This window comes from Falco rusticolus, chromosome Z (assembly GCF_015220075.1).
Source record: "Falco rusticolus isolate bFalRus1 chromosome Z, bFalRus1.pri, whole genome shotgun sequence".
NCBI classification, from domain to species: Eukaryota; Metazoa; Chordata; class Aves; order Falconiformes; family Falconidae; genus Falco; species Falco rusticolus.
Genome location: NC_051210.1, coordinates 58,375,540 through 58,401,484, shown reverse-complemented (window position 1 = coordinate 58,401,484; position 25,945 = coordinate 58,375,540). Strand labels below are relative to the sequence as shown.

Below are 25,945 nucleotides of genomic sequence, written 5' to 3'. Positions count from 1 at the left end.
TCTCAAGAACTCAAATCTGATGCTTTGGAATTGTTTAAGACTCAAAAGAAGTATATGGGTGGGCTCTTTTGCTTCCTTTCAAAGCCCCAACTACCCCTTCATGATAAATTTTCATCTGCTCAATAAAGCTTGCAACTAATATATCCATTTCATCAGAGGAAATGAATCTTGGACAGAAAGGAGCTTGGCAACTATCTTGAGTGTGGTCACTGAACCAAACTAAAGCAGCTAAGCCTAACCCCTTCTGATCCAGAACAGGCTACAACTGCTGATGGAAGCAGCAATAACCTCAAACAAGTGGTTAGTACCTAGGAAGCAACCTTGGCATCCAGCAGAAAGCAATTTTCTTAAAGTTTCACTATTGCTATCCCACATATTATAACCAACCTTTAACTCACTACCGTCATTCCTAGTACTGATCTCCACTACTAGAAAGTTCCCCACTAAAAGGGAAGCCAAACATCTCCTTTCATTATTCAAGGTAACATGAGTAAAAAGAGTTTGGCCATGAATACTGTGATTTATTTACACACTTCCTATTTAATTGTGACAACAACTTATCAGCAAGTCAGTCGTAGGTATGTGAATTTCAGCATCTGTGCACTCAAGGGGGGAATCAGATGGGACCACAACCTAGAAGTTTTGAACATTAATTTGATTTCTAAATGTAATAAAAACCACAGCCAGCACTATTTTTCTTCACTGAGCAGCACACTAGCTGTATCGCACCACGCAACATGCCTACATCAAATGCTAAACTGAAATACCAATGAATTTCAATAGCTTCCAAGTTCAAGGATAAAAGGCAATCATCATTTTAATGCCTGGAACTTGCGGGAAAAGATTAATAATGACTAACATCCAGCTACTATCAAATCACCCTTTGAGGATCACAGGAGAGCATTAGCTGAACTAAAAGTATCTGGTGTTTCTACCTCCAAGCACAGCAACTGGAAAAGTCAGCCATCAATAAAACCTCCCCTCTGCTCTCCACAGTAGGGCCAAAAGGTGCCACAGGGATTAATAACCCACAGGACACATATAAAGGAACACTGGAGCAACAAAGAGCAATGAGCAGATGTAACTTGACTCTGGATTTCCACTTCAGAATGACTTCCTAGCTAAAAATAAATTCCAGGTATCTAGCAATAGATCTCATACCCTGCTCAACAAAGCTGCCCACAGCAGGAATGAGGGAAACAGGAATTGCACAAACAGAAGTGAATGTAGCAGCGTGCATCTCTATTGTAAGCAGGACTCCATATGGCTTACACCTGCAGTTTAGCAAGGGTTTCTCCCTTGCTACCACCACAGCAACACTATCTGCCCTGCATAAAATAACAAATGGCTGTACTGAAGCCAGATTCTCTTTTCCAGGGATAAAAAGTGTCAGCCAGCAAAGAGCACGGCACAGGAGCCACAGCCATCCATGGCAGCTGCTTCTTTCCCCAGGACCCAGCATCTAAAGCAGGGAGGAGAAAACCTCTCCCAGCTTGTATCACAGCTGCTGGGACTGGACTCTGAAAGAGGAGGTAAGCTTTTCAGGCCAGGGAGGTTTAGACAGTAGCAAGCATGATTTGCATGAAAAAGAATCCTTAGGCAAACAGACTACACCGAGGTGTAGGCACATGCTTATTAATAAATAAGCCAAATGTCTAGACAACCAATTTTGACAAATTTTGCACCTATTAAGCCCCAGCCTGAACATCAAGTGATAATCAACAGAATCAGATCTGTTTTCTGTGTCATTATGCTTGCTCTCGTGTAAAAAGCAGCATTCTTGAGTCAGTAGCATGCCGTTATTGGGTGGGATGGCTTAAAAGGACAAGTATTGCACAATGATTCCTTTCAAACACAGCATACTGGCAAACCTCCATCCCTTGCAAACAAGAAGTTTGACCTGAAGGAATGAACTTTCCTAGAATTTAAGATCTCATTAAAATATCTATATATAGCTAGTGTTTCTCATTACAGCAAAAAGCTTAAAATGTGAAGGCAACTTAAAAGTATCACCAAGTTTCTAAGCGTGCAAACAGAGTGCTACTGTGCTTTAGTCATCATTTACTGTCTTTAGAAAACCAGAGAGATGATACTGATTCTGTATACTTTTGCTCCTGATGTTCAGGTTAAAGACAGACCTGTATCTGTTTGGGGCAAAGTAGGGAACACCAGTGAAGGGTGAGAAGATAATTGCTAGTTATAAACAGGCAGCAAGTCTCTTAACCTACCCAAAAGCAAAGGCTGAGGAAGATGCAATAGTGGGAAGAACAGTGTGGCCCTAGGAGAGAGTAATTGAAAGGGAGCCCGAAGAAAAACTCCTCTTAAACCAGTGAGGAGGCAGAACAGGAGTTGAAAAACTTCAGCAGATTTAAAGGTTGTTCTTCCCTACACACCCCCCCCCCCAAAAAACCCACTACCCCCCAAGAAAAAACAAAAAAACACCAAACCCAATCCAACCCCCCCCAAACAGCCACCAAACCAAGCCAGGAAGACACTAGACTTCATCAGGGCTGGGAACAAGACCTGCTGAAAAACACAAGATCTCACCCCAACAAGCCACCTTCCTTCCTGATGATGAGGCAAGCTTTTTGAAAAGATGTTTCCCTGAACACACTTTCATTTTCATGCTTGCCACTGGCTATCAAGCAGCTTTTCAAATATTGCTCAGGCTAGCCAAATAGTCAAGAATTTTCAGCTTGCTTTAGAGCAGGCGTGCCAATTTGAGGCAGATGGAGAAGATAGAGAAAGGAGAAGCCTTTGAATTAGGGATAAAGCAGGCAATGCTGTGCTTACAGGGGAGTAAAACTGCATCAGTTAGTAAATGGCAAGTGAAAAACAAAGCTCTGATTTTAGGATTTCTTAAAAAAATGAAAGCGTAGAAAAAGAAATAGCATGAAGAAATGCTCAGTATTCTTGCACAGGTTGTGTTTCTGCTTCTCAGTGTTAAGAGTAACTGGTCTAATCAGAATAACTGGTATAATCCTATACTTCACTCAGGAAAACATTGCTTGAGTTTGCACAAGATACATTTGCAGTAAGCCAAATGCTTAGTTTTCCTCCCATGCAAAGTCAAAATAATAGAAGACAAAAACCACAGGACAAGAATTGGAATATAAGTTTCACATTCACTTCTCAGAGATGACAAATAGTAAGTCAGAAGCATATTCAACATTAAGCAGGAGGCAGTGAGTGATCCTGAACAGCTGACCCAGGGAGTACATCACATGAGGCTTTGTCTGGCTGACTGGGGGTTTTTGGGTTGGGTTTTTGCTTTGTTTTGTGCTTTTTTTCCCAGACAATTCCAATTCACAGGTCACAGATCTTACCAGGACAGTACGAAATACTGGCCAAGCAGATTCCAATCATCCCAAGCATGAACCTCATCCCAAATTTTGATGGCTCCTTAGGTTTTGTCATCTGTCCCCCTTCCTGAACTACTTCATTGGTTTGATGGCTTTTTAACTGTGCTTCTACAAACAGGGCAAGTCTCCATATTTTAAGTGCTGTTTTGGTAAATGTATTGTTTTGCATCTTGGCTATTAAACCTGTGACCATCAGTATAATGCACGTCTTCAGAACAAAAAAACACTGCCAGAATTTTACACATTTACATTAAGTACATTAACACCGTGGTTTTACATGTCAAAATTACTATAGCAAATTACCATTTCATTGTCAGGTTTTTTTGGTTATAGAAACTGTTTATTCTGGCATATTCAGATGTTGTTTAATCTAAGCATCAGTGACTGTCATGCACCCCAACAGACACAAGCTAGAGACCCACTGCCAAGGATAGGCAGACCTGGTTCCCCTTTCTGTAGCTGAAGTCCCCTAACAAATGCATAGTTATCCCCTAACAACCACATAGCTAGCATAAATGTATTGATAGTTAAAGTGCACATCTAAGCTACTTTAAAAGAGCAAGGAACACAGTGTGTGCTTTAGCAATTCGTTATTAGATGCAAATCATTGTTTACAGCATGAGTAGACAAAGTTTACAGCTCAACATTTGGATGGAGCAGAACAAAGATCTTCTTATCTCTACAGAAATGTGCACTCATTAGCACTTGCTCTGAGGGAGAAGCAATATTTGAACTGCACCAATTCAGGTTTTTCCAAAAATTGCAAAGAACTTAGGAAAAAAAAAAATGAAGGCTAATATCACTGTTCATAGCATTACATAAAATATTCCCACCCCAGGTGCTAAACAGAGAGGGTTCCAGAAAACCTCTCTGGAGGTTTTTTCTGGCAGCACCAGAAGCCCACTGCAGGACAAGCCTGCTTTACCTGACAGTCCTCCAGGCTGCCATCTCCCTGCACACTACGTTACCCACTGAGTCTTTATCCATCTTATTCAAAGCAACGCTACACTCATCAAATCTCTTCACATTGCAGGGTGTACAATCTATCTGCAGCCTAGGTCTACCCATACACAGCTGCAGGGCTAGCATCTAACCAGTCCAGCAGCCCTCCTTTATTCTGAAGTGAATTACAGAGAAGTAACTAGATGCAAAGACACTACAGCAGGGGCCCTCAAACTACGGCCCGCGGGCCAGATACAGCCCCCCAGGGTCCCCTATCCGGCCCCCAGTATCTACAGAACCCCCCCGCACCCCCACCCCCCCCGCTGGGGGTTAGGGAGGGAAACCAAGAAGCCGCAGATTTCTATCCAGAAAGATGACAAGTCTCATCACACAAAACACCAACCCTTTCTGCCTGCTGCTCAACAGCACAGCCTTGCACTCCTGTCTGTCTACCTCCCACCTGCCTTTTTAAGGCAGAGAAGGCATGATCTGTCTTCATCTTCTGAGGAAGCTTCTCTTCTCATCTGAAAAGGCATCCTCAGGCCCCCATCCCATCTTTCACTGCTTTTCCAGGTTCTTGGACTGCTTGATGATTGTCCTGTTGCGAAAGGCCCCTGGGAGAGGCTTGCAGTGTGCAGGAGCTGTTCCTTCCCCCACACACCATCGGCACATATGTTTGCCTCCGCTTTTCATTTATGTCCTCTCCTTCAAGCTTGCACTTCAGTTTTTCTGATGTCATTCTGGTCTAATTTCTGCCATAAAGACCATAACTTTGCCAGTGGATTTTCCCAGGCTGTGCTCCAAGGCTAAGGCAGATAAATAGCGAGACAAACTTTCTTCAAACTGAGGAACAGGTTTTATCGGTAGTGGCTAAGGAACTGCAACCCCTGACTGTCCCCAGCCTTCAGACCGGCTGATGGGACAGAAGTGCCCAGTCAAGCCTCACACCCAGAACAACTCCTCATCTTTCTCTTCCCTCCTTCTCTGTTGAAGAAACCATTTGGTTACAATAACCAGAGGGAACATCTGAAGATCTTTCACCCATTTTTACCAATGCGCATCCAGTCTGAGTATTGCTATTTCCTTCTCCAAATCTCATGCTTTGACACACATCTGTACTGCACAGTGTTCAAAAGTTTTCATTCTCTGCCTGCCTAACAGAAAGCCATGTGCATTACAGCAGTGCCATACTTGCTGTACAATGACTTTATAGATACTGAGACAGGTTATTCACTGTATTCCTCCCTAATCTATTCAAATAGGTCACTCAAAGTTCAGTGTTGCACACACCACTGCCAGATAGGTTATCTGGAATACAGTATTCTCTCGAGTACTCTGAAAAAGCATGACAAAGCCAGACTTCAATGAATGTGACCACCTATCAAAAAGCGGATTTAATCAATGCAATAATTATGTCAAAGTCTGAACCTTTAGCCCTCCTGATCTGTAGTTTTATCCCTTCGGTTGTAATACCATGTTAGTGAAGCACTTTAGTATGAAATCTAACTGGAATAGAAGGAAAGAGGTGGCAGAAGAGATTATGAAATATTTCAGTAGCTAGCATCAAGTCTGTACTAAAAATACTTCAGTCCCTCCAACACACATGATCAGGGTAAAGACGTGCCTGCTGTAATTTTTCTACACCAGAAGAACAGAGCTGCTTCTGACTTGAACAAGACAGGCACAGGGATGAACACATAAGGAGTTAAACCTAAGAGACAGCATTTTTAAAGTTTTGGAAAAAAGATATTAACAGGCTCCTTAGTGTCCTGGGTGCATTTTTCTTTACCACTCACATCATGGAAAACTGCCGAATACATGAACAAGTCAAACAGAACAAAGCTATCAGTCCCCTCTCATGTATCCCGGCACTTTCCCAGGGTGAGAGGAAGAACAAGCTGGGTTCACTATAAAGCACCTACTAAGTGTTTCCCACACAGTTCTGCTCAATAAAGTGGGCAGGAGTCCATCTCCAACTCCTGCACAGGTATGCCAAGTTTATAATTTAAAACACTTTTTCCAGTCTCCAACCATGAAAATCTACCATGGGACTCCAGCTATTTCACCTATTATTTGCAGCTGTTAAAAAACCCACTTGTGCAGGTCAAGCAATAAATCTTTAATCTGTCTTGACAGGTTTATGTCAATTAATAAATTGTACTTAGAAGTCTTACCTCTGGGAAAGCCTAGTACAGTTCACTTGTAGCACCACAAGCCAGTGTAGCTAACAGAAATGAATTACAACAAAGGCTCATTATTTTTTTTTATCACCAGCATAAGCACTTTTGACCTTTAAAACATGACCTCTATTGAAGTCAGGATTGCACTTTAAACTCATTAAGCCACTTTCTAGGACATACTAAGTCAGGGTACTTCATCACAATTTCTGAATGCCTGCCTTGAAAGAAACTTTCCAATAGATGATGCAGCAGAAGAAAAAATGCCTGAGATTATTCAGTTTTTTGGCTCCTTGATCAGACTCCTTGGAATAATACTGTCATCATGAAAACATTCTGCAACACTGACTCAATAGTATTTCAATGTTCAAATGTCAGAAGTGGATGAAAGTAGTATTGTGCAAAAGTTCTAACAACTGTTATTTTAGAAAGTGCTTTATCAGACATTACCAAACAATGTACTTCTAAACAATGCAATTTTCTTGGTTTACTTGCATGCTCTAATACTAGTAAAAATTCTGTCTGGGGAGCAGACAGCCATGTGAAAGAATTCACTTCTTCAAGGTGATAGCCATTTTACACTAGACACATGATTATTTTAATGGCTGCACTAACAGGGCTGAATGCCTCATGTTAAATATTTGGACACCTAGTTCAGCTAACAAGTTTGCACATCCTTTTCCTAAATACTTGCTGGGCCAGTCTCAAGAAAAGCAGATGTTCCTCTTCTGTAGCAGGATGAGGAAAAACCCCAGCTGCAGCTTCCTCTGCTGTATCTGCTTCCACTGCTCTGCTAGAGATACTTAAACAAATCCATGCTACCCCTGCAAGGCATCTACTCATTCAGTCTGCTACATGCCCCAGCATAATCCCCTGGCCTGACAAATGGCTAAAAAAAGTGACAGAAAGTTCAGGAACTTTTTTTCCACCCACCTCTTAAAATGAAACTGAGAACTGGGAGACTTAAGACTTCTTAGTACAGACATCAGCCAAGAATTCAGAATTATTCTTTTTTCAAAGAACTGGGCTGTTTTTCATGCCCACTAAAAACACAAGAAACTCATAGAATTTAGTTTACAAAAATGGTTTGCATTATCTTATTCTGACATTCTCTTGGTTAAAAAAAAAAAAGGGGGGGGAGCTATTTTGGCATACTGTTCTTAAAGCTTTCTGGAGGGCCAGAAAACCATTAAAGCCATTTTCATACCTGGTGTTTTTGTGTTTTGGTTTTGTTTGTTTGTTTTTTGTCATCAATGGCAGGGCACCCAGGGTCGGGGCGGGAAGGTGCCAAAAGGAATTTGCTCTTCCTTAAAAACTCCTGCATGTTCCTCGCACTGTCTCTCAGCTGCCCTACTCCCTGCCATTTCTGTAAGCAAAATAAAGTTTAACACTCAAATAAAAGCAAAACATTCTACAAATTTCTTGTTGTGCTTTTTTTGTTGCTGCTGAACCGTAAGCCTTTGGTATGCTGCAGGCAGAGACAATTTTTAGTCAGTCAACTGCTTATTCACATCCTGAGTTACATGAAAGGCCTCAAAGCATGAACTATTACCCTAATTGTGTTATCAAAGCACCATCTATGCAAAATCTTCACAGAAGATATGATTCCTCCAGTGACACTGAGTTCGCAAGACACAGGAACAGAACACCTGGAGAGCCCTGCCAAGTCTGGCTTAAGGTACTGGCTTCTTTTGCAACATGTGGATCTTGACACTGGTGTAAATCAGAAGCACTGCATGCATGTTTCATCTTTGAACCTGCTGGAAACTAAGCAACTGATGAAAATTCTGCATTGCAATGTAGGCATCAATGTTTTTAGGAAGCCTGTAAAGCAACAGCAGAGTTCAACCATGTATTTTGAAACCTAATGACAAGAAGAGAAAAGTCCTTAGAGATGGACAGATCCAATCCTTTCTGCACTAAAGCCAAATGCAAACAAAAACTGCATCAAATATGCAATCTTTTGCCAACATACAGATTTTGGCCTTGCTTGCAGAAAGTGGAGCAAATACAAATTACAGCTTTGCTGACCCCGGGGAACGCTCAGTACATCAGGAGCCCTTTACAGATTTTGGAGGTGGTCTTAATTCAGCAGCTGCAGTCTATTGACTCCTCCTTGGCATCTCAGGTTATTAAAGGTCAATCTTGTTAAATTCTCCAGTTACCCCTGCTATCCTAGTCTTTTTTTTGCACTGCAGTGGACAAGTTCAATCTTTTGTTAGATGTCTTTTACAAAGGTCTGAAAATGTCATTTAACATGTTTTCCTAAGAAGCAAAATAATTGCTGTTGACATTGAAAATACCGTTGCAAACTCAGCCAGTAACCACCACAGCAAATGGGTTGTTCCCTGCTGGTTTCAGGCACTGAAAACTCAAGCAGACACCATCTTTCTTTCTTACAATCTTCTCTGAACAAACAGATTTTGAAAGGAAAGCAAAATGCTAGAAAAATACCAAGAAGTCTCCTTGTACTCCTGTTTTTCCTTAACATAGGAAGAGTGCATAAGCCCAAGAGTAAGTAACACCTTCTGGAATAAATTCCTGTTTTGTAGTATGTTCTCCCCTGTTACTTCTCACTAAGGAAAACAGTATGTGCCACTGTCCATCACATGATACCACTTTGACCTCCAGGAAGTGGAGAAAATGTTGAAATTGTAATCACAACAGAAGTATATTTATTTAGCAGCAACAGAACAAGGTCTCTCTCTGTGGGGACAAAGCAGCAAGAATACGAAAAAAAAATCAGCCAGCTTTATAAAGGGAGCATGGAAATATGCTAATACCATTCATTACTTCACTCTTTCATTTACCAAGACTTCAACTGAAGTACAAGCTCTCCTCCCCCAAAAAAGATAGCAACCATCCTAGTATTACACTAAGCCAAGGTTAGATCAATTATTTCGGGGAGGAAAAGAAGGGGAAGGGTACCTGAACAGGAGATGTGAAAAATACTATAAAAGCATGCTATTAGAAATCCAAAAACCTGCAAACACACAGCTCTTTCAATCCCATCAATGCTTTATTAGAAAATATTTTTTTTCTTTCCTCCACTCCCAACAGCTCATCTTCAATAAAGAAATGAAGAATTTTGATTTCTGTTTTTGAAAGCAGCTGAAGAAAGTACACCCCAAAATTTACTGGGTGTATCAAGTTGACTCTTCCCTATTCTGTAGATGTTCATCAGAAAAATGCGAAGCCCTAAAACTTGACTTCAGTCACGAATACCATTGAACTCTGTTCCAGCAAAGAGTACATCTGAGACCAAGTGCTGGCATTCCCCCAAACATACTGCAAAGCAAATCCCACATGACCAGGTCTGTACATCACGTAAACACAGACACACTTGAGTAAAGTGCACTGTGCTTTCCTTGGGCCATGGCAAGGGACATGATGGAATCTGCAGCTTGGAAGCTGTCAGGAAAGGAAGATGTTCCAGCTTTTAACATCCACTGATGCCACATTATTTCATTGCTTTGTTTCTTTAACAGAGAAAAAGAGGTTTGGCACAGTGTGTAGATAGATGTTTGATGTAAATCCTATTTACCCATCTTAGAGCAGCCTGTTTGGCAGCCAGACTTGAAAGAGACTTCTCCCACAGAGTGTGATTTAAGATACATTCGATGCTCTGATGCCCTCCTCCCCAAGACCAGTGACAGGGTGCCCTGTGGGCAAGCGTGGCTGACATGTGGCAGCATCCTGCATGCACCACCCAGTCTTACAGCCCAGGAGCAGCAGCCAGGGCCTGTACCTTGCATTCAATGGCTCTCTACAAATTCCTCCCACTTTTAAGCCTCCAGTCTGAAGTACCTTTTGCATAACTCCAATGAACCATTCCTCTTTCTCTCCTTGCTCCCACTGCTTGTCCCTATTCCCCTACTGGGGAAAAAAACCCACACTAGTGCCCTGAGTGTAACTATACCATAGCAGGGCAATTCCTGTGCAGTGAGGAGTGCTTCGCTGTAAGACCTGCTATAGCTTTTATTGCCTTTATGTGCAAATTCTGCCTTTGGCCATACAATAGGCAGACTGCTAGGGAGCATAAAGATAGGGGTAAGGAAAAGCACTGGGTTTAAGGCAATTTCATTCATCACAAGAATTCCTCTTACACTGTTTCTTACTGCACCAAATTTTATAAAGCTGCAAGTGTTAGAAATAGTTAATGTGCTATAGATGGCAGAAGAGCCCAAGTTGTGAGACTAACTATCACTTCCCTTGCAGGATGAATGCACCACCAATAAACCAAAAGCCTTAACAACCCAGCTGGGAGTAATAAGAGCCAGGATTAGAATCCAGGCTCTCATCTCTGCTGCCTTACAAAGAGAGTAGGGTATTCCTGCACTGCAGGCTTTTATAGCCTATCTTTACAATTGCAAATCTATGAGCTCTCATCCCAGGGCAGGCTAGCTGTTTGTCCGCTGGGTAGCTGGAAAATTGTGCATGCAATTAACCGTCATTCTGCCAGAATAAATCTGTACTCAATGCCACAATAACAACTCACTTGTCAACACTTCTCAATTCAACTTGAATAAAAACAAAAACCTGCAAGATTTTCTCCCCTTCGAGCTGTAATACTTGCAACTAGTGGAGGTCTCTGCTTCCAAGCCAGAACTGCCTGGCATTTATAGTCACTGGAAACCACGTGAAATCCCTCCTAGCATTTCAAGCTCAAGAGCAGCTCCTTTCATTCACTTGAGAGGATTAATTCACAGACCTTCCCCCAGACTCAAATTTGTCAGGCTCAAACCCATTCACAGCTTTTAGTCTCTACTTCTGAAACCTATTTCAGGCCTTAGTTGTCAAGAATGATGCTAGAGTGCAGTAGGAACAGTGGAATACATTAAGTGTTAAGGTCATGTCCTACTGCCACTGCAGAAACAGACAACCACTATCTCACCTCTGTTTTGCAGCTAACACAAGGCTAATTCTGAACACATACACTGTGGGAACTGCAGCAAGGTTATTTTGAGCTATGATTTTTCTATTTATAAAGAGAAACAGGTAACTCTATGGACTGGTTTCTTTTCTACACATGCACTGGTATCTAAGAGGTCCTCTGGCCACCTCATATGATTTGGAACTGCAAAACAGAAACCTTGGCAAGGAATTTTTTGTTTGGGTTTTAATGAAACAATTCCTTCTCACATGCAACTGGATTAGTTGTACTAATTTAAGAACACATGCCAGTTCCTGAACTTAGTTGAAAAACAGATGCACCACTTAAATTTTCCAAAGAATGGTTTCGCTTGAAGAACCTGTTCCTCCGTCAGTGTTAAATCTGGGATTGAAGAGGTTACCCTGAAATCTCTCTTCCTATGCACTACAGAAAACGCATAAGCAATGGAAAGAAATACAGGCAGCTAGAAAACATGCAAACAGTGAAGCGGCAAGGGCCATTCTCTCTGCCCTCCCTACCTCCAGTGAGGTGAGGAGAACCTGCAGGTTTTGCTTGACCCCACAGAGGGGCCTGCACTTGCCTATCTCTACATCTATCAGCAAAAATAGGAAAAAAACAACACAAAAAGTCAGCTTCAAGTGACAGTGGCTCTAGAACACCAAGAAGTGGTCTCACAAATGTCCAAGCTCCTGTGAGGTACATGCATGCTCTTAGCAGCTCTGGGACATGCAATACGCTACCTCTCAACAGAGCCTTATGTTTAAATGCAGGTGAGTAAAAAGCCATCTTTAAGGCCTGTGAAACACTGAGACCAACAGCAACCAAAAGCACCATACAGTACACAGAGCCATGCAACCCTGCTGCTTAACCAGCTCCGTTCTAAGTCTGACCATGTGTTGCTTTAAAAAGCATTTTCCCAAGTTCTAACTGTCAGTAACCAAGTCCCTCATAGAAGGCTGCCACAGCTCATGGTGGGGAACACTGTGGAGTTTGCAATAGCTGTATCTACTAACACAAGATTCACATGGTGTGTAGTTAGCAACACCAGTCAAAGCACTTTCTACCATTTCTCCATACCTAAAGATAGGAGGTACAAGTTGTCATAGTGCTCCTTCTCCAGTCAATGAATTGTTGAAGTATTTGCAATAAAAGTCATTAAGGGAATCCAGACTCATATCCCTCAGCAGCTCTCTTATCCCATAAAGTGTTTGCCTGCAGTAGCTGGAAGGCAAAAGCCTGGTGCAAGGCCACATCTACACATTCATTGAGCACAGAACCCTCCAATCCCTGGGTCATTTTGCCAATCCAGAACCGGTGGTATAGTGGCACATTGGTTCTTTTGCAAATCTCAACAATTACTGGACCAACTTTAAGATCTCCAGTCCCAAAGCGGTAGCTAAGCTAGTCATAGGGACCTGTATGTCCAGCATCCACAAAGCTACAGCAAAAGCCTGCTGCTCTAGATGTTTCTTGTTAACATTCAATTTATTGTTTCTGATACAATGAGATACCACCAGCAGATACCTGTGAGCTCCTCACCAGCAGCAGTCATCTGCACAAAGCAGTGATACAAAAGTCATCAAGTAAAGTTGCTGCCTCACCTTTTCTGGTCTATGAGAAGCCATTCACATCTCCCTATAGCAGTTTCTGCAAGAGCCTGAATAAACACTTCTTACAAGCTTCAACAGCTCTTCAGGACACGACAGTTGGGGAAAAAAAAAAAAGAAAAAGAGAACCTCAGCATGTGAAAAGTAGAGTCCTGCAAGGGACCTGTTAAAAGCAGATTCCATCAGCCCAAGTAATTTCCTCCTCCAGTCCAAAGTAAACAGACACATGACCACATAAAAAAGCTTTTTGAATACTACACTAGAGTTATAGCATACTAGGATACGCAGCAGGCAGACTGTACCACTTGCTGGGGTCAGCTACACCAGCAGTGTAGCATGCAATTGTCACAGCCTGCAGTCCAGCTCAGGTGGCATGGGCACTCAGCATGCATGCCCTGGCACAGATGCCGTGATTTATTCCATCATTAACACACAGGGAAGGAAGCAAAGGCCTTGGCTGCTCTCAGGTGAATAGGAAATACACCGTGACTTGCTGAGCAGTCCAAACAGTGCAGAAAGACCTACTTAAAGGTTAAGAGCAATACTTAAGCCCTTTAACACTAAGCAAAGGATAAACCAACACCCTTCCATTCCTTCTGGAAATGGCACAGGTTCTTCCCAACAGCAACTTCATATGAATACCTTGGGCAAAGTGCAAACTCAAGTACCTCTGCTACCTCAAAAATCCACAGCTCTGTTCCTCCCTGTACAGCTCAGCCTCAAGCTTTCCTTTACCATCGTTTCAGATACAGAAGTTTTGGTCAATTATGTGCAAGAATCCCTGCTGGTCATTGATACTGTAATGACTTAGCTACTACTGATACATCAGTGGGGCCACCTCAGGTTGCACTTAACATTAAGTAGGAGCTACTCAGGATGCAGAATGAAGCCATCATTTTGATCTGAGAAGCAGTTAGTCTTATGGGTGAAGTAGGAAGTCAAACAGACTTTGGAGTTGCACCACAGATAATCCAAGTTGCAAAGGGGAAGTGAAGGAGAAATGAAAATGCCATGTGCTGTCTTGGTAAAGCTGAACCTACAAACTCCACCAATATGAGGGCTTCAGAGCATCAGCCATCTTCAAATTTATCTCTGTTCTATCAAAAAAAAGCGCCACAATTCCTTTTACAAGAGGGTTGCACCTAAAAGAAAGGTGGAAAACTTCAAGAGACCTGGCTCTGAAATGACTGTACTGTTAGCTTCGGTGCATGCTATGGGATAAGTGCCATATGGCTTAGTCTCCAAAAAACAAAGGTCGCATCCATCATTACTCTGCAGCATTATTCCACAACTATACATGCTGAGCAGTGACCCATAACATGTGCACAAATTACCTCAACATCCCAGTGAGCAGGTCAATGGATCCTGTACAGAAACTAGAACAAAGGTTTCTCTTTCCTTCAGTTCTTACTAAGACTTTTCATATGCAAATACCACTACCCAAGCAATTATTGAATTGATTGATATCACTGACACTTGCATATGAAAAATCTGGCATATCTGCACAATTGTATAACTATTTAGAACAAAAAGCTGTTCAACTCAATAGCTATTGACGAGTTTGTCTCCTAGGTAAGTACTCTTGAGGATCAAGGCATGAAACAGTGACTATACTTGTTGATCAATACCTGTGTGGACTGAGCTACTCCAGGGACAGGTATATCCCAGTTAAATATGATTCTTCCAAGAATATCTCCTCATGAAGCACCCCAATTTCAAACATTTGGCCTTTACAGAACTGCTGCCCACCACGTTCACTGGTGCTTTATCAAGCTTAAGGCAAACAGAGGGGGAAGATGAGCCAAAGTGCATAATCTACAATATGTCAGTCGACTACCACTCCCAGAAGAATTATTTTTCTGGCAAACCCATATAGAACAGGTTACCAAGTAGTATCTTAACATTATCTGCTCATAGTCCGCTAGTTACACAGTTATATTACAGTTATTTACCTCTGATGGAAAAGCTTTAACGATTCCCTGCAGTTTGAAAGAACTGGACTTAAAATTGAGCAATTAGGTAGCTCTAATTCACTCATGAGCTGCCAGGGCTGCATCGTTGCCACGACTTTGCCCATTGAGAAACAGCAGCATGAAACCTGGCAGAACTCACTTGTAGCACCAAGCCTTCATAAGACCCTGGTACCCCCTCAGGAATAGGTTAGGCTCCAAAGTAACCCTCTGTAGTTCCACAGTCCTGAAAACTGTAGCAACTTCAGCTTTCTATGGTGCTATGGTACCACAAACCTGTTTGGTTTCACTGAAACCAATTAAGCACTTCAGGGTTCAACCTTTTAAGTATATTAAACTGCATGTACATTTTTATACAGCACCCTCCAACTGAGCAGCTTCAACATAAGTGACTAATACCGCAACTAGCCACTGCAAATCAGTTTAATAAAAACCAATAGAATGAAGGAAGCTGGTTTTGGAACCTAAAATGGATGATTTGATTTTCTATTGTAAGGAACTTGGAAAAGAATGAGGATTTACATTTTCAAAAAAAAATGACTTCTCCAAAGATATGTCCCAGATAGAGTGAAGGAAAACTGTCTTCACTGTCTAACTGAAACTAAAGCTTCAGTGTTTCACACAAGTTGTTGTCCTATTGAACAGCTGAGTAAGAAAAATAAAAAGACAAATGCTGACAGTTCTGGCTATGAAATTACAGCATATACTTTGTGAAACAACGTATATTCCATTTCATACAGAGAGAGAGAGTAGGTTTGCAAAATGAGATCTCCTGTGGTTCAAATCCAAGCTTAGCATAAGAAGGTATAATTTCCAAGAGGAACAGTGTCTGCTCTGCTATGAATGTTGGTAACCCTACCTAGCTACAACAGATTTACTGTAAACTTGATTTGCATTATATGCCACAGCTTCAATCACTTTAAAACCCTTCAAATCTGTATTATAATTTACAGCACAGTAATTGCACATCTGCAAAGAAACAAGCAATAACAAAAGCCAAACTCAAGGCAGAATCTGATCTTCTGGGTATTACAGACAATCTTTGGGAAGGAAGATATTTTGGTAAATCTATTATAATTAACCTACTCCAGTAATACATTAGTGCTTGTGACACAGCTGTTCATGCTTACCTTAAGCCTTTGTTATTTAAGAGAAGAAATTCCCAAGCAATACTGGAAATGTGTTGTTGTAATGTCTGGCGAGCTTCTGTTAGAGGCATCTATGGCTACAATGCTTGAAGTAAGAAAATCTTTACTTCTAATTCCTTATTCTTGATTTTGTTCTTCTCAGGAGTTCAAGGATACCAGATACTATCAGTTTTTCTCTACTTTTTTTAAATGTGCAATAAACTTTCCTTAAAGACAGAAGTAATAACGTATACGAGCAACCAAGAACTCAATTTCTCAGATGTGGTATTTTGCAGAGTAAGAGGCCAGCAATTTAACAGAACAAAATGTTTTTTCTCCAGTATCGAATGGAACACCCTATTCAAACATTACTGACCTCTGCAGATACTGCAAGCTTGTTCATTGTGTTTAAAAAACCCCGCATTTCCTATGCTGCATGCATATAACAGATACTGTGCGTAGCACAGAAGGTATTTGCAGAAGCATCAGCTACCAGCAACAGGATTCTTCTTTCATTTTAAACTTGGAAAGTTTTTATTAAAGCTATGCTACGGGAAGTAAGTGTGCAAACAGTGGTCTGAAAAGCAGCTCAAAGTACACATTCTTTACCTGTTTAATTAACTCTGGTATTTCTACATGCAGAGCTGCTGTAAAAAATGTTTTTATTAGAATATGGTAAAAAAAGTAACTCTTGCCACAGTACTGTCCCAGCCACATTCTGCCCCAATATTTTGCTATTTATTGTTATTTACTACTCTTCACTGTGTGCCAAAACAGTTGTGTTTGCACACTGCTGATTAGCTGAAACAGTATTTGCTGCCATTTCAGCAGCTGCCAACTGAATGGAAAAACTCACATTACTTTACCCATTTCAGTCTGTTGATTCTCATTGTTAGGCATAGTGTCCCAAATACTAAAAAATCCTCTCTGCATTCAGGTTTTACAGAAACAAAAAAGCTTACAACTGTAAACAGAAATGAGATATCAGAGGGGCAGTTCCCACTCCCAGGTTTTGCCCAGGAGGGCACTGCTGGAAGCAAGCAGGCAGCAGCCACAGCTCTGGGAGGTTTCACAACTGGCTGCTACACCTGGGGCCAAAGGCACCATCCTGCCTTCTCCAGCCCAGACCCACTGCCAGACCACACAGTCAGGGAGGACAGGGGTGCATCCCACAGGGGCTGCTCCAGCACTAGGGAACAGCAGCAAGCGCCCAGCTGGGACCTCTCCACTCAGCAGCAGCAATAGGCAATGCATCAGTTGGCACCTCCTGCAAAACCACAGCCACACCATGGTTGAAGCGCAGGACCTGCCATGTGCTGTTGGGGTAACCTGCACCCTACATCCAGGCTTCCAAAGCTTGCACTGCTCTCATTCTGCTGTGGTTTTAAATTGCTCCCTCCAAGGCTGCTGTCTTGCTTTCCAGAGTGCCCAGCTTTGGTCAAGCTCTGTTGTGACAAAGAAAGTGCTATAACCGTGCAAGTACAGGACAGACACCACACATTAAGGATGAAACATGTTAATCAAGTACTTGGAGAGGGCAGTAGCTGTGCAGCGAGAAGATACCCATTTTCTCATACTGCCATTTCACCAGGTGAGGTCTGGTGAGAACATGGCCATGCACACCTATGCCACCCAAGCTTATCCCTGCCGCTGGCAATGGCCACCCCAGATAGCATTACTCTCCTCCTGAGGCAGCAGGGCTAGGGGCTGTGCAGCTACAAGACACAGACATTTCTGCAAGTTTTTTTTGTACATGTTCATTGCCAGGTTGATTTCACATTAGTAAGAGGAGACTGTCCTGAGTAAAGCCTCATGGTGTAACTGAATTATCCCAACAGTTCTCTATGAAAGGAGAAGTTTCCCTTGTCCTCTCTTTTCCCTCACAGTAGCTCTGTTCACCCAACAGCACCCCCAGAGCCTTCACCACCCCCACCATCACCACCTCCTCCCTAACAAGTGCCGGGGCAAGTGCACTGAGGCACAGGAGAACATCCAGCAGCATCAAGCCACCACATCAGCTCCACACATGACAACTCAACTCCTTGGCAAGGGAAGCATAAGGCTCCTTACACCTGCAGCACTCACCCTTACCTCATGCAGTGGCAAGCATTGCCCATGAACATTACCAGTAAATTCCAATTTTCCAAACAGAGATCCAGAAATACTTCCAGGTACTTAGCACCCCTGTTCTAGCTGCAAAGTCCCATCACCCACTCGCAGAGCTAAAGGAGTCTTTCTTCTAGAAAACTACTAATGGTGTGAACCCATATGAAGATAGATACAAAGAGGAAGAGGAGGTTACTTGTGGTAGATGTTAATTTAAGTCATTAGTTGTAAAAATAACTTCACATTTCCTTGTGAAATATCAAGGGAGATGCTCCAAATGAGTAGAGGACTTGAGTTCAAAGTGACAAGTATTCCTGGGAAGGCAGGAGGGTGGAAAAAAGCCAGGAAGATAAATTACTAATAATAGTAATAGAGAGAAAAGACTGGATTTGGAGAGTAGTTGTTATTCCTATCTTGCAAGAAGCCAGCAGGCAGGCAAGTTTCAACAAACCAAAGAGTAACCTTAAGTAAAATCAAAGCTTGACTCACTGAGGTTTCCTGAGGTGGTGGAGCTGACCTAACCTCCCAGCAAGCAAGGTAGAGACCTGCTCCCTCCCCCCTCTCCAGTGTGTGGCTGCACCCCATCCCCTTCCTCTTGCCAGCACTGATTCTCCTCTGACCCCTTGATCTGACCAGTCAGCTTACTACACTGCTTGAAAACTAACATGGCAAAAGAGCTACAAATTTCCTGCCAGCTTAGTGAGCCAACTCAGCTGACCAAGGGCAATCTCTTGCAACTGCATGATGGAGGCAAGAGGAATATGTGGAGCAGGACAGTCCTCCCTGACATCAGTGAAACACTTGCTGTCTGAAATGTTAATGCAGAACAGCTCTGCAGCAGAAAGAGGAAGCAAGCAAAGGAGGCAATGCTTGCTACAGCAGATGGTACAGCATAGTGAACAGGAAGTAAGAATGGCTGATTTTTATAACAGTGCCCCTAGGACAAGAACACTGGCAGCTAACTGTCTGCTAAATAGGTAATTGCCAGTGCCATGCAGTGATGGGGAGGGGAACTGTGCAGAAAAAAAAAGCCCAGGGCACACTTTTGTAGTTGATTCCTGACTGAAGTATACTACATTAGTTTAAAGATCCTATGGTTTGTCATCACACTGAGGTTTCCCAGCTTGGGCTACTAAGCAGAGTTCAAGTTTCCTTTTCTCTACAGAAATTCCTAGGAAAGTCATCCAACTAAAGTTTGGGACTAAAACCACCATCACCAATAAATGCAGAGCAGAAGCAAGACATGTACCCCTGTAGCACCCAGGGCAATAGAGTACAACAGGCATCTCTGAATAATTCTGAATGTAAAATAGACTTTTACATATGATAATAGCAGCACAAGCTACTCCAAAAGCACAAGGATATTGCACCTTGTTTCCTTGCTCAGTAATCACAAAACAAATATTCAACAATATTTTTAAGAATGACATAGCACAGTACATTTGCACAAAGGTGATAAAATCCCTGCGCACTTGCAGATCAGTGTTTCATTACAGGCTGTTTCTTGCCGAGACAAGTACTCCTGACCAATGGGTTAGAGGAACTAAATGAAGAGCAGAGTCCAGGTTATCTTATTGCCCTGCCTATACTTACCACTGAAATAGGGAGATGATATGGACCATTAACCTGGTAAAAGCCCAGGTGATTCTCTGCCGTCTTAGCAACTTGAGTTCTCCACAAGCACTAGCACCATGAGCACAACCACACAGCCAGGAACAAGGCTTTTCCCAGTTAGTCACATGGGCCTGACTCAGCTTATTGCAAAACCACAGCCTTAGGTTTTAGTACCCAGCTCCTACATTCATTGAAGATGGTCACTACTGTAACTTTGAGGAGATCTTGATTACTTCGAAATCCTTATTTGAACTAAACTTTTCACATTGGGCATTAGTTTCTTATACTGAATGTTATAAAATTCCAACAGTAAGTCTATCCAAGTAATTCAGTAACTTGAATTAAAAATCACAATGCTCAAGAATGCAACAGGCCTCTGTATTTAAAGGCCAGGTAGGTATAAGTCTGCTTTCATTTACTTACCTTTTTGCTTCTTCTAAGTGGCATAGATACTCATAAGCAATGTTCTGACGCCTCCTCTCATCCATCTCCTCTGCTGAAAGCCTTTCATCATCCACAATAGCTGCAAACAGAAACCCATATAACATTACACGCGAATCAGGGGTGATCCTCAATGCTATTTTACTGAGAACCTAGGCAAATTACCACAAAAGAGAAATTAAAATAGTCATCCCTTCTCAAAAAAGGCCTTTTATAGCATGATGCACAAAGATACTCAGATCACCAAGAAGGTGCTGTTCTCTGTACAGTGAATTCCTCAAGTTTCACTTGTTCAAAATTAAGCATGTATTGCTCTTTATCCATTGCCTGGTTTGGGGGCAGGGTGAACCACTTAAGCATGTGGGGCTGAGGCTGGGAACCAGCAGAGTTTCAGCTTACACATCCTCAGAGGAGTTTGAGGACTCCAATGTGGAAGCTCAGAGCAAGCAGTGGATAGATGGAGAAGCCCCATGCTAAAGCAGAGCCTCAGCAGTAAAGACAGACAACAACGCACTGCAAACTTATTTCAAGGGCAACGTGGGAACCAGCAGCAGCTTCAGGAACCTGTGAGACTGCAGCAGAGCTGCCTCCCACTGATGGGGGTGATGAGGGCTGTAATCAAGTGAACAAACTGTGGTATTCACACCCCTACCCACCTCTGCAACCACTTCACCTCCCATAAAGGCACTCTCCCAGTCTATTAAGGATGACAGTGTGCACACCTCCAGCTGCAGACGACCCTGATTATTAACCACTACCCCATGACTGGTCTCCCTCTCTTTGTAGGGTGCAGAGGGCCTCTGTGAGCTAATCCGCAATTCTTCCAAATGTTTCTAGCGATGACTCTGAAGGACCACAGTAGTGCTGACTTCCAGCTGAATTTCAATCACAGCATGGGAGGCTTTTGGAAACAGCCTTCAGCATAAACCAGTTCCCAAAATGACACCCTATTTTTACTAGCGGTTGTCAAAGACCTGGCCCTGCCCTCCCTTGTGTTTCTCAGCCCCATACTCCCCTCAGCTCTTGTGTCGGAGCTGGCAATCCTGCGGCTGTGTCAGTGAACTGAAGAGTGATGACTATTAAGAGACCCGTTTCTAGGAAGATGAGGTCCCTGATCTAAGCTGCTGTGCACCTGCGGGCACACTGGTGCAGGCACAAGGGAGGAGACGGAAACACAGGGCTGGGCCAGCTGCTTTCTGTGGCAGCCCACGAGCTACTTAGCTGAGAACATCAAGACGCATCCTTGGTAAAAAAGAAAAAACACACAAACAAACAACAGATACACGGGCCCCTCTCTTCAAATGCACTGTGAGAGCGAGGTGGTTTGTTAGTTTGACTGTCACACAGATTGTGCATACCACCAGCAAGTTTTCAGCGTTTCACTGACACAGCTGCCTCATGTAGTGGGGTAAACACTTTCTGGTAGCTGATACAGGCAACTCAAGTAAAAGGCACTATAATAAAGAAAGAATATGGGCTTTACAAGTACATGCAGACATTGAAGGTTGTACCTCAAAAAAACCAACAAACAATCCTGCATGCATTTACTGGTGACACAAGAGAACACTACTCACTCACATTTTGGACTGATGCTACCACACATTTGTTAACGTATGATTAGCTGCTTTAAGCTTTGTAGTTTCAGTTTTAATCACCACAGTTATCGATCTCTCTCATCTTTGCTTTTAAGATGGCTTTTCCTAATTACCAAGAAGTTTCATACATTTAATAAAAAACAAATGTTTGCCTTGCTCAGAGTCCCTTTCAAGTCTAGTAGCTCCAGTAAGCATGACTCACTAAAATGAGCTCTCAGATACTGTAATCACTTGCTACGAACCAATACATGAGTTTGGAGGCAAACATGAGATGCAGGTGGTAAAACACCTAACCTGGCAAACTGGCCATGGAGGCTGCTCTGCTGCTGCTTTTGGCCATGCCACTGTCAGCACATCCAGGACAGGCTGCTCCCAGCCCCTGACACCGCTCCCCTGCTGTGGGGGAGTCCTGGCTCACCAGAGCAAGGGAGAAGTACTGAGGAGCCACAGCACTTACTACTTGTGACACTGAGCTCTAAGGCCACTTTTCAAACAGCAGAACACCCCCTGGATGAAGACAAATGCCACCTGAGGAGCCCAGCTGACCATTCCAGTGTGCTATGGCCCTGTCAGCCAGGATGGGGGAGCTGGTTCTGAACCAAGCATTCATCCCCTATGACAACACCCATGCCCTACTCCTCTCAGCTCATTAAACAGCCACATACTCCTGCCCTCCAAACACATCTCACCACAACCATAAACAAAACAGCAGAAAGGCAGCTTGTCTGAAAGTAGGAGTAAGAAATCACACAACCTGTTTGATAACTATCCATCCAGGAATTTACCTGAATGACACTAATGCTTTGCAATCTAGTCTCGGATCTACACATCCGCAAGTCCCTCCCATCCTCAACAAGGTCATCCCAGATCAAGCAGGCCTGGCTAGCCTCAAGTCCCTTATTACCATTATTTGCAAAGATTGATTCAGAGGATAGATGAAGGAACTGACAGATATTGTGGGATTGTAATAGTAGTTCTGCTTAGAAATCCCTCCAACAATAAGGGAAAAGGGTAATAGGTGAGAATAAGTAACTTGTAGACACCGAGAAGTGGAAAACCCAGATCCTTTCTAGAAGAGATACTGTATCAGCAACTCACAAGTAGGAAGTTTGTCTTCTTTCCTACCAGGGCCAAAGCAGCTCTTTCTGGGCTGAATATCTAAGCACTGAAAAGGCAGAGTACAGAGCATGCAAACACCTATGGTGCTTCGGCTGGAAGGAGTCTCTTGCAACATAGTCTTCTGATAAAACAAATTACACCCTTTCCCCCTCCAGCACATACTGGCTTCAAAGCAACAGTGCTATCACATCAAATAAGTGGTTACAGACACTTTTAGACACAATGACAACCTACAGGATAGAGGTCGCCCCAGGATTGAGCTGCAGAGGAAACTACTTCAAAGACTTGGGTCCTTAAAGTCTAGTCTACGATAATATATTCTGGCAAAGGCTTCTTCAATCTTTGACTAGAGCCCTAGAACTTCAAACACACTATGAGTGTGGCCACACTAAGTTTAACACACAAATTAGCTTGGTTTGAAGACAGAAAACTCAGTCTTTCTGCCTAACTAGGCAACTATTAGTCAGAAGACTGGGAAGACTGATGAAAGAATAAACATTTCTGCTGTATCAGTAACTTCTTGATTGATAATGCTCAACTTGCTAGGGAAAAGACTGCTGTGTTAAAGGGTGTTAGCAGGCAGAGTAAGCAGGGCTGGGCTTCAGATTAAGAACTCCAGCCCACTGGGGTAAGCAGGCCAAGCCGGATTCGGACAGATGCAAAATGTTGCAACCAAGAAGATCCAAATATCACAGAAGGCGGCACATGCACACTATGTGGAAGTTGTAAAGAAAAAAAGGCATCTAAAACAACATCTTATGATTAAATTCACCCATTTTGTGACTCTCAATTTGGAATTAAGTGGAAAAATATCAAATATTCTCTCAAAGAGGGAATGTTAAGAGCGTGTCTGGACTGCTGACAGGAACTAATAAAAATGCCAGTGTGGCTAGCCTAAAAGCTCACCATTTCAATTCATTTTAGATGTTGCCACCCTGTTAGCCGACAGCCAACACATACAAAGCATGTGTGCTAAGACACCGAGTTCCCCCATTACAGATATTCCTTCATGGAAAGTTACTAAAGCAAGAGTGAGTATGAACCACTACATGGAGCAGTGAGCAGTACTAAAGCTTAAATTGCCACACCTAATTTTGAACAAACAACTAGAACACACTTATTCTGGCACTCAGTATGATGCAATAATTGTCCAAGTAAATTCTTCCAGCAATTGATTCAGAGTTGAAGTCACATTCTACTAGCAATTTCCTACATATTATCATTCCACATAACTCTCACAAAAATCAGTCCATTTAGCAGGGAGCATTCATAAATGGCAAGACCTGAGCATCTTCTGTCAGCTGATGTATTGCACTTACATCTGCTCTTGTCTTTGTCTGAAATATTTGTCCTGTGTACCACCAACATGGAAAAAGCAGAGGAACAGGCAAGGCAGTAGCCAGGACTAGTTGATGTTTGCGGTTTGATTATGGATTACAAAAACTTTCTGATGCACTATGGTCCAAGACAGCCATTCCAGTTGTTAGCAAATACTTGGAGCTGCATCAGCTGCAGACCACAGGGATGCCAACGCACCCCAAGGTGCTACGTGCACCTACAGTCAACATGGGACAAGCAGCGTGCACTGACAACATTGCAGACAAAACAGTATTTCAACCTTCTGGATTTGAGTAAGTTTTCAGAAATAAGGCCAACACTTCTGAAGCTGCAATATAATTACTGAAACTAGCCCCCAGCCCAGGTGTACAAGAGCCACTGGAGCCATGACCTTACAAACAGTGTCTGTAAAGAGATTCAAAACTTCAGGTTCACAGAAGAAATGCTCAGTTTACACAAGAATTTTAAGAACAAGCACTGGATGTATGAATGTTGCCCAAGATCAGAGTTAACCCTCTTATCACAACCATAGCAAGGATTTTGGAGGTCCCAGGATCACAGACATAATCCACATCAACACTGAGCTGACCGGATCTCTCCCATTAGTCTGTTTATACTTGATATCATATCAAGTAAGAGGTATTTTATGGATATAATTTGCAGCAGTTTTCAATTGAGCCCATGGATCCATGGATTGTATTTTTAAATGAAGCTAAACTTGAAACTTCTGTGATACATAACCAAAGCAAGGAGAAGTAATGCTTGTTTTAATTTCTGAATACCGAATTATGGAACACTTTACAAGATGTAATTCGAAGTTATTCAGGGATAAAAATTCCCCAAACAGACAATTTTTATTGTCTTAAACTGAAGCTAAAAAAAAAACCCTGCAAAACCTGCGGCAGCATTTAAGGCTTCCTGGTCCTGCATTTGCACTCAGACATGTAACCGTCTGCAATAGTTCAAGAACAGCACGTGGCTGCTTCTAGCAGGCAGACCATTTAAAAAGGCATTTGCCACAGACACACCAAAAGACTTATACTGAAAAAGGCAAAGAAAGGAACAGAGGCTTTTGTTTCTCAGGGCCAGCCCCCCTCAATTTCCTGCCACCAGAGACTTTTCCCATGAAAAGTGAGATGAGAGCAAGGAGGAGGGTGGCTTTTTTGGCACCACAACAGGGAAGCTCAATACACAGGACATAACAGAGGATGGAAAGCACGAAATCCTCTTACGGTGACAGAAAAGAATTTATGAAGTCAGGACAGAGGAAGAGAAGAGGTACATGAGTAATACTGTAAAATGCTGGAGTCGTTTTTCATCAGCGTATTTGTATTAAACAGTAGCCAAACCACATTTGGCAGTCCCAGCTGCAAGCCATCCTGGCTGCACAGTAGGCAAGGTAAGGAAGTATTCTAGTCCACTGATGAGAAATTCTGTGTATCCCTCACCTCACCTTCCTGCCTTTTCCACCCCAGCCCATCCCCATGTCACCAGTATTAGCACACTGAAAAGCATTTCACAGAGCAATGCTGTAACAGCTGAAAACACAAAAACAAAAGCCAAGCCCTTCTTGCACAAAACTCCTGACTGACACTTTGCTCACCATAGCCAGCCCCAGTGAAAGCCCAGCACAGTACAACAGGCTCTAGGCAG

General features: G+C 42.6%; 1 protein-coding gene across 7 annotated transcripts in view; it reads right to left on the bottom strand.

Annotated features, from left to right (window-relative positions):
• IQGAP2 (IQ motif containing GTPase activating protein 2) overlaps positions 1-25,945 on the bottom strand; it is a 127,211-nt gene that overhangs the window by 85,207 nt on the left and 16,059 nt on the right. For all 7 annotated transcript variants that reach the window (XM_037373001.1, XM_037373005.1, XM_037373003.1 and 4 more), the window contains exon 2: positions 20,223-20,322. In XM_037373001.1, coding sequence (XP_037228898.1) covers positions 20,223-20,322 — 100 coding nt within the window. The remainder of the gene's footprint in view (positions 1-20,222; positions 20,323-25,945) is intronic.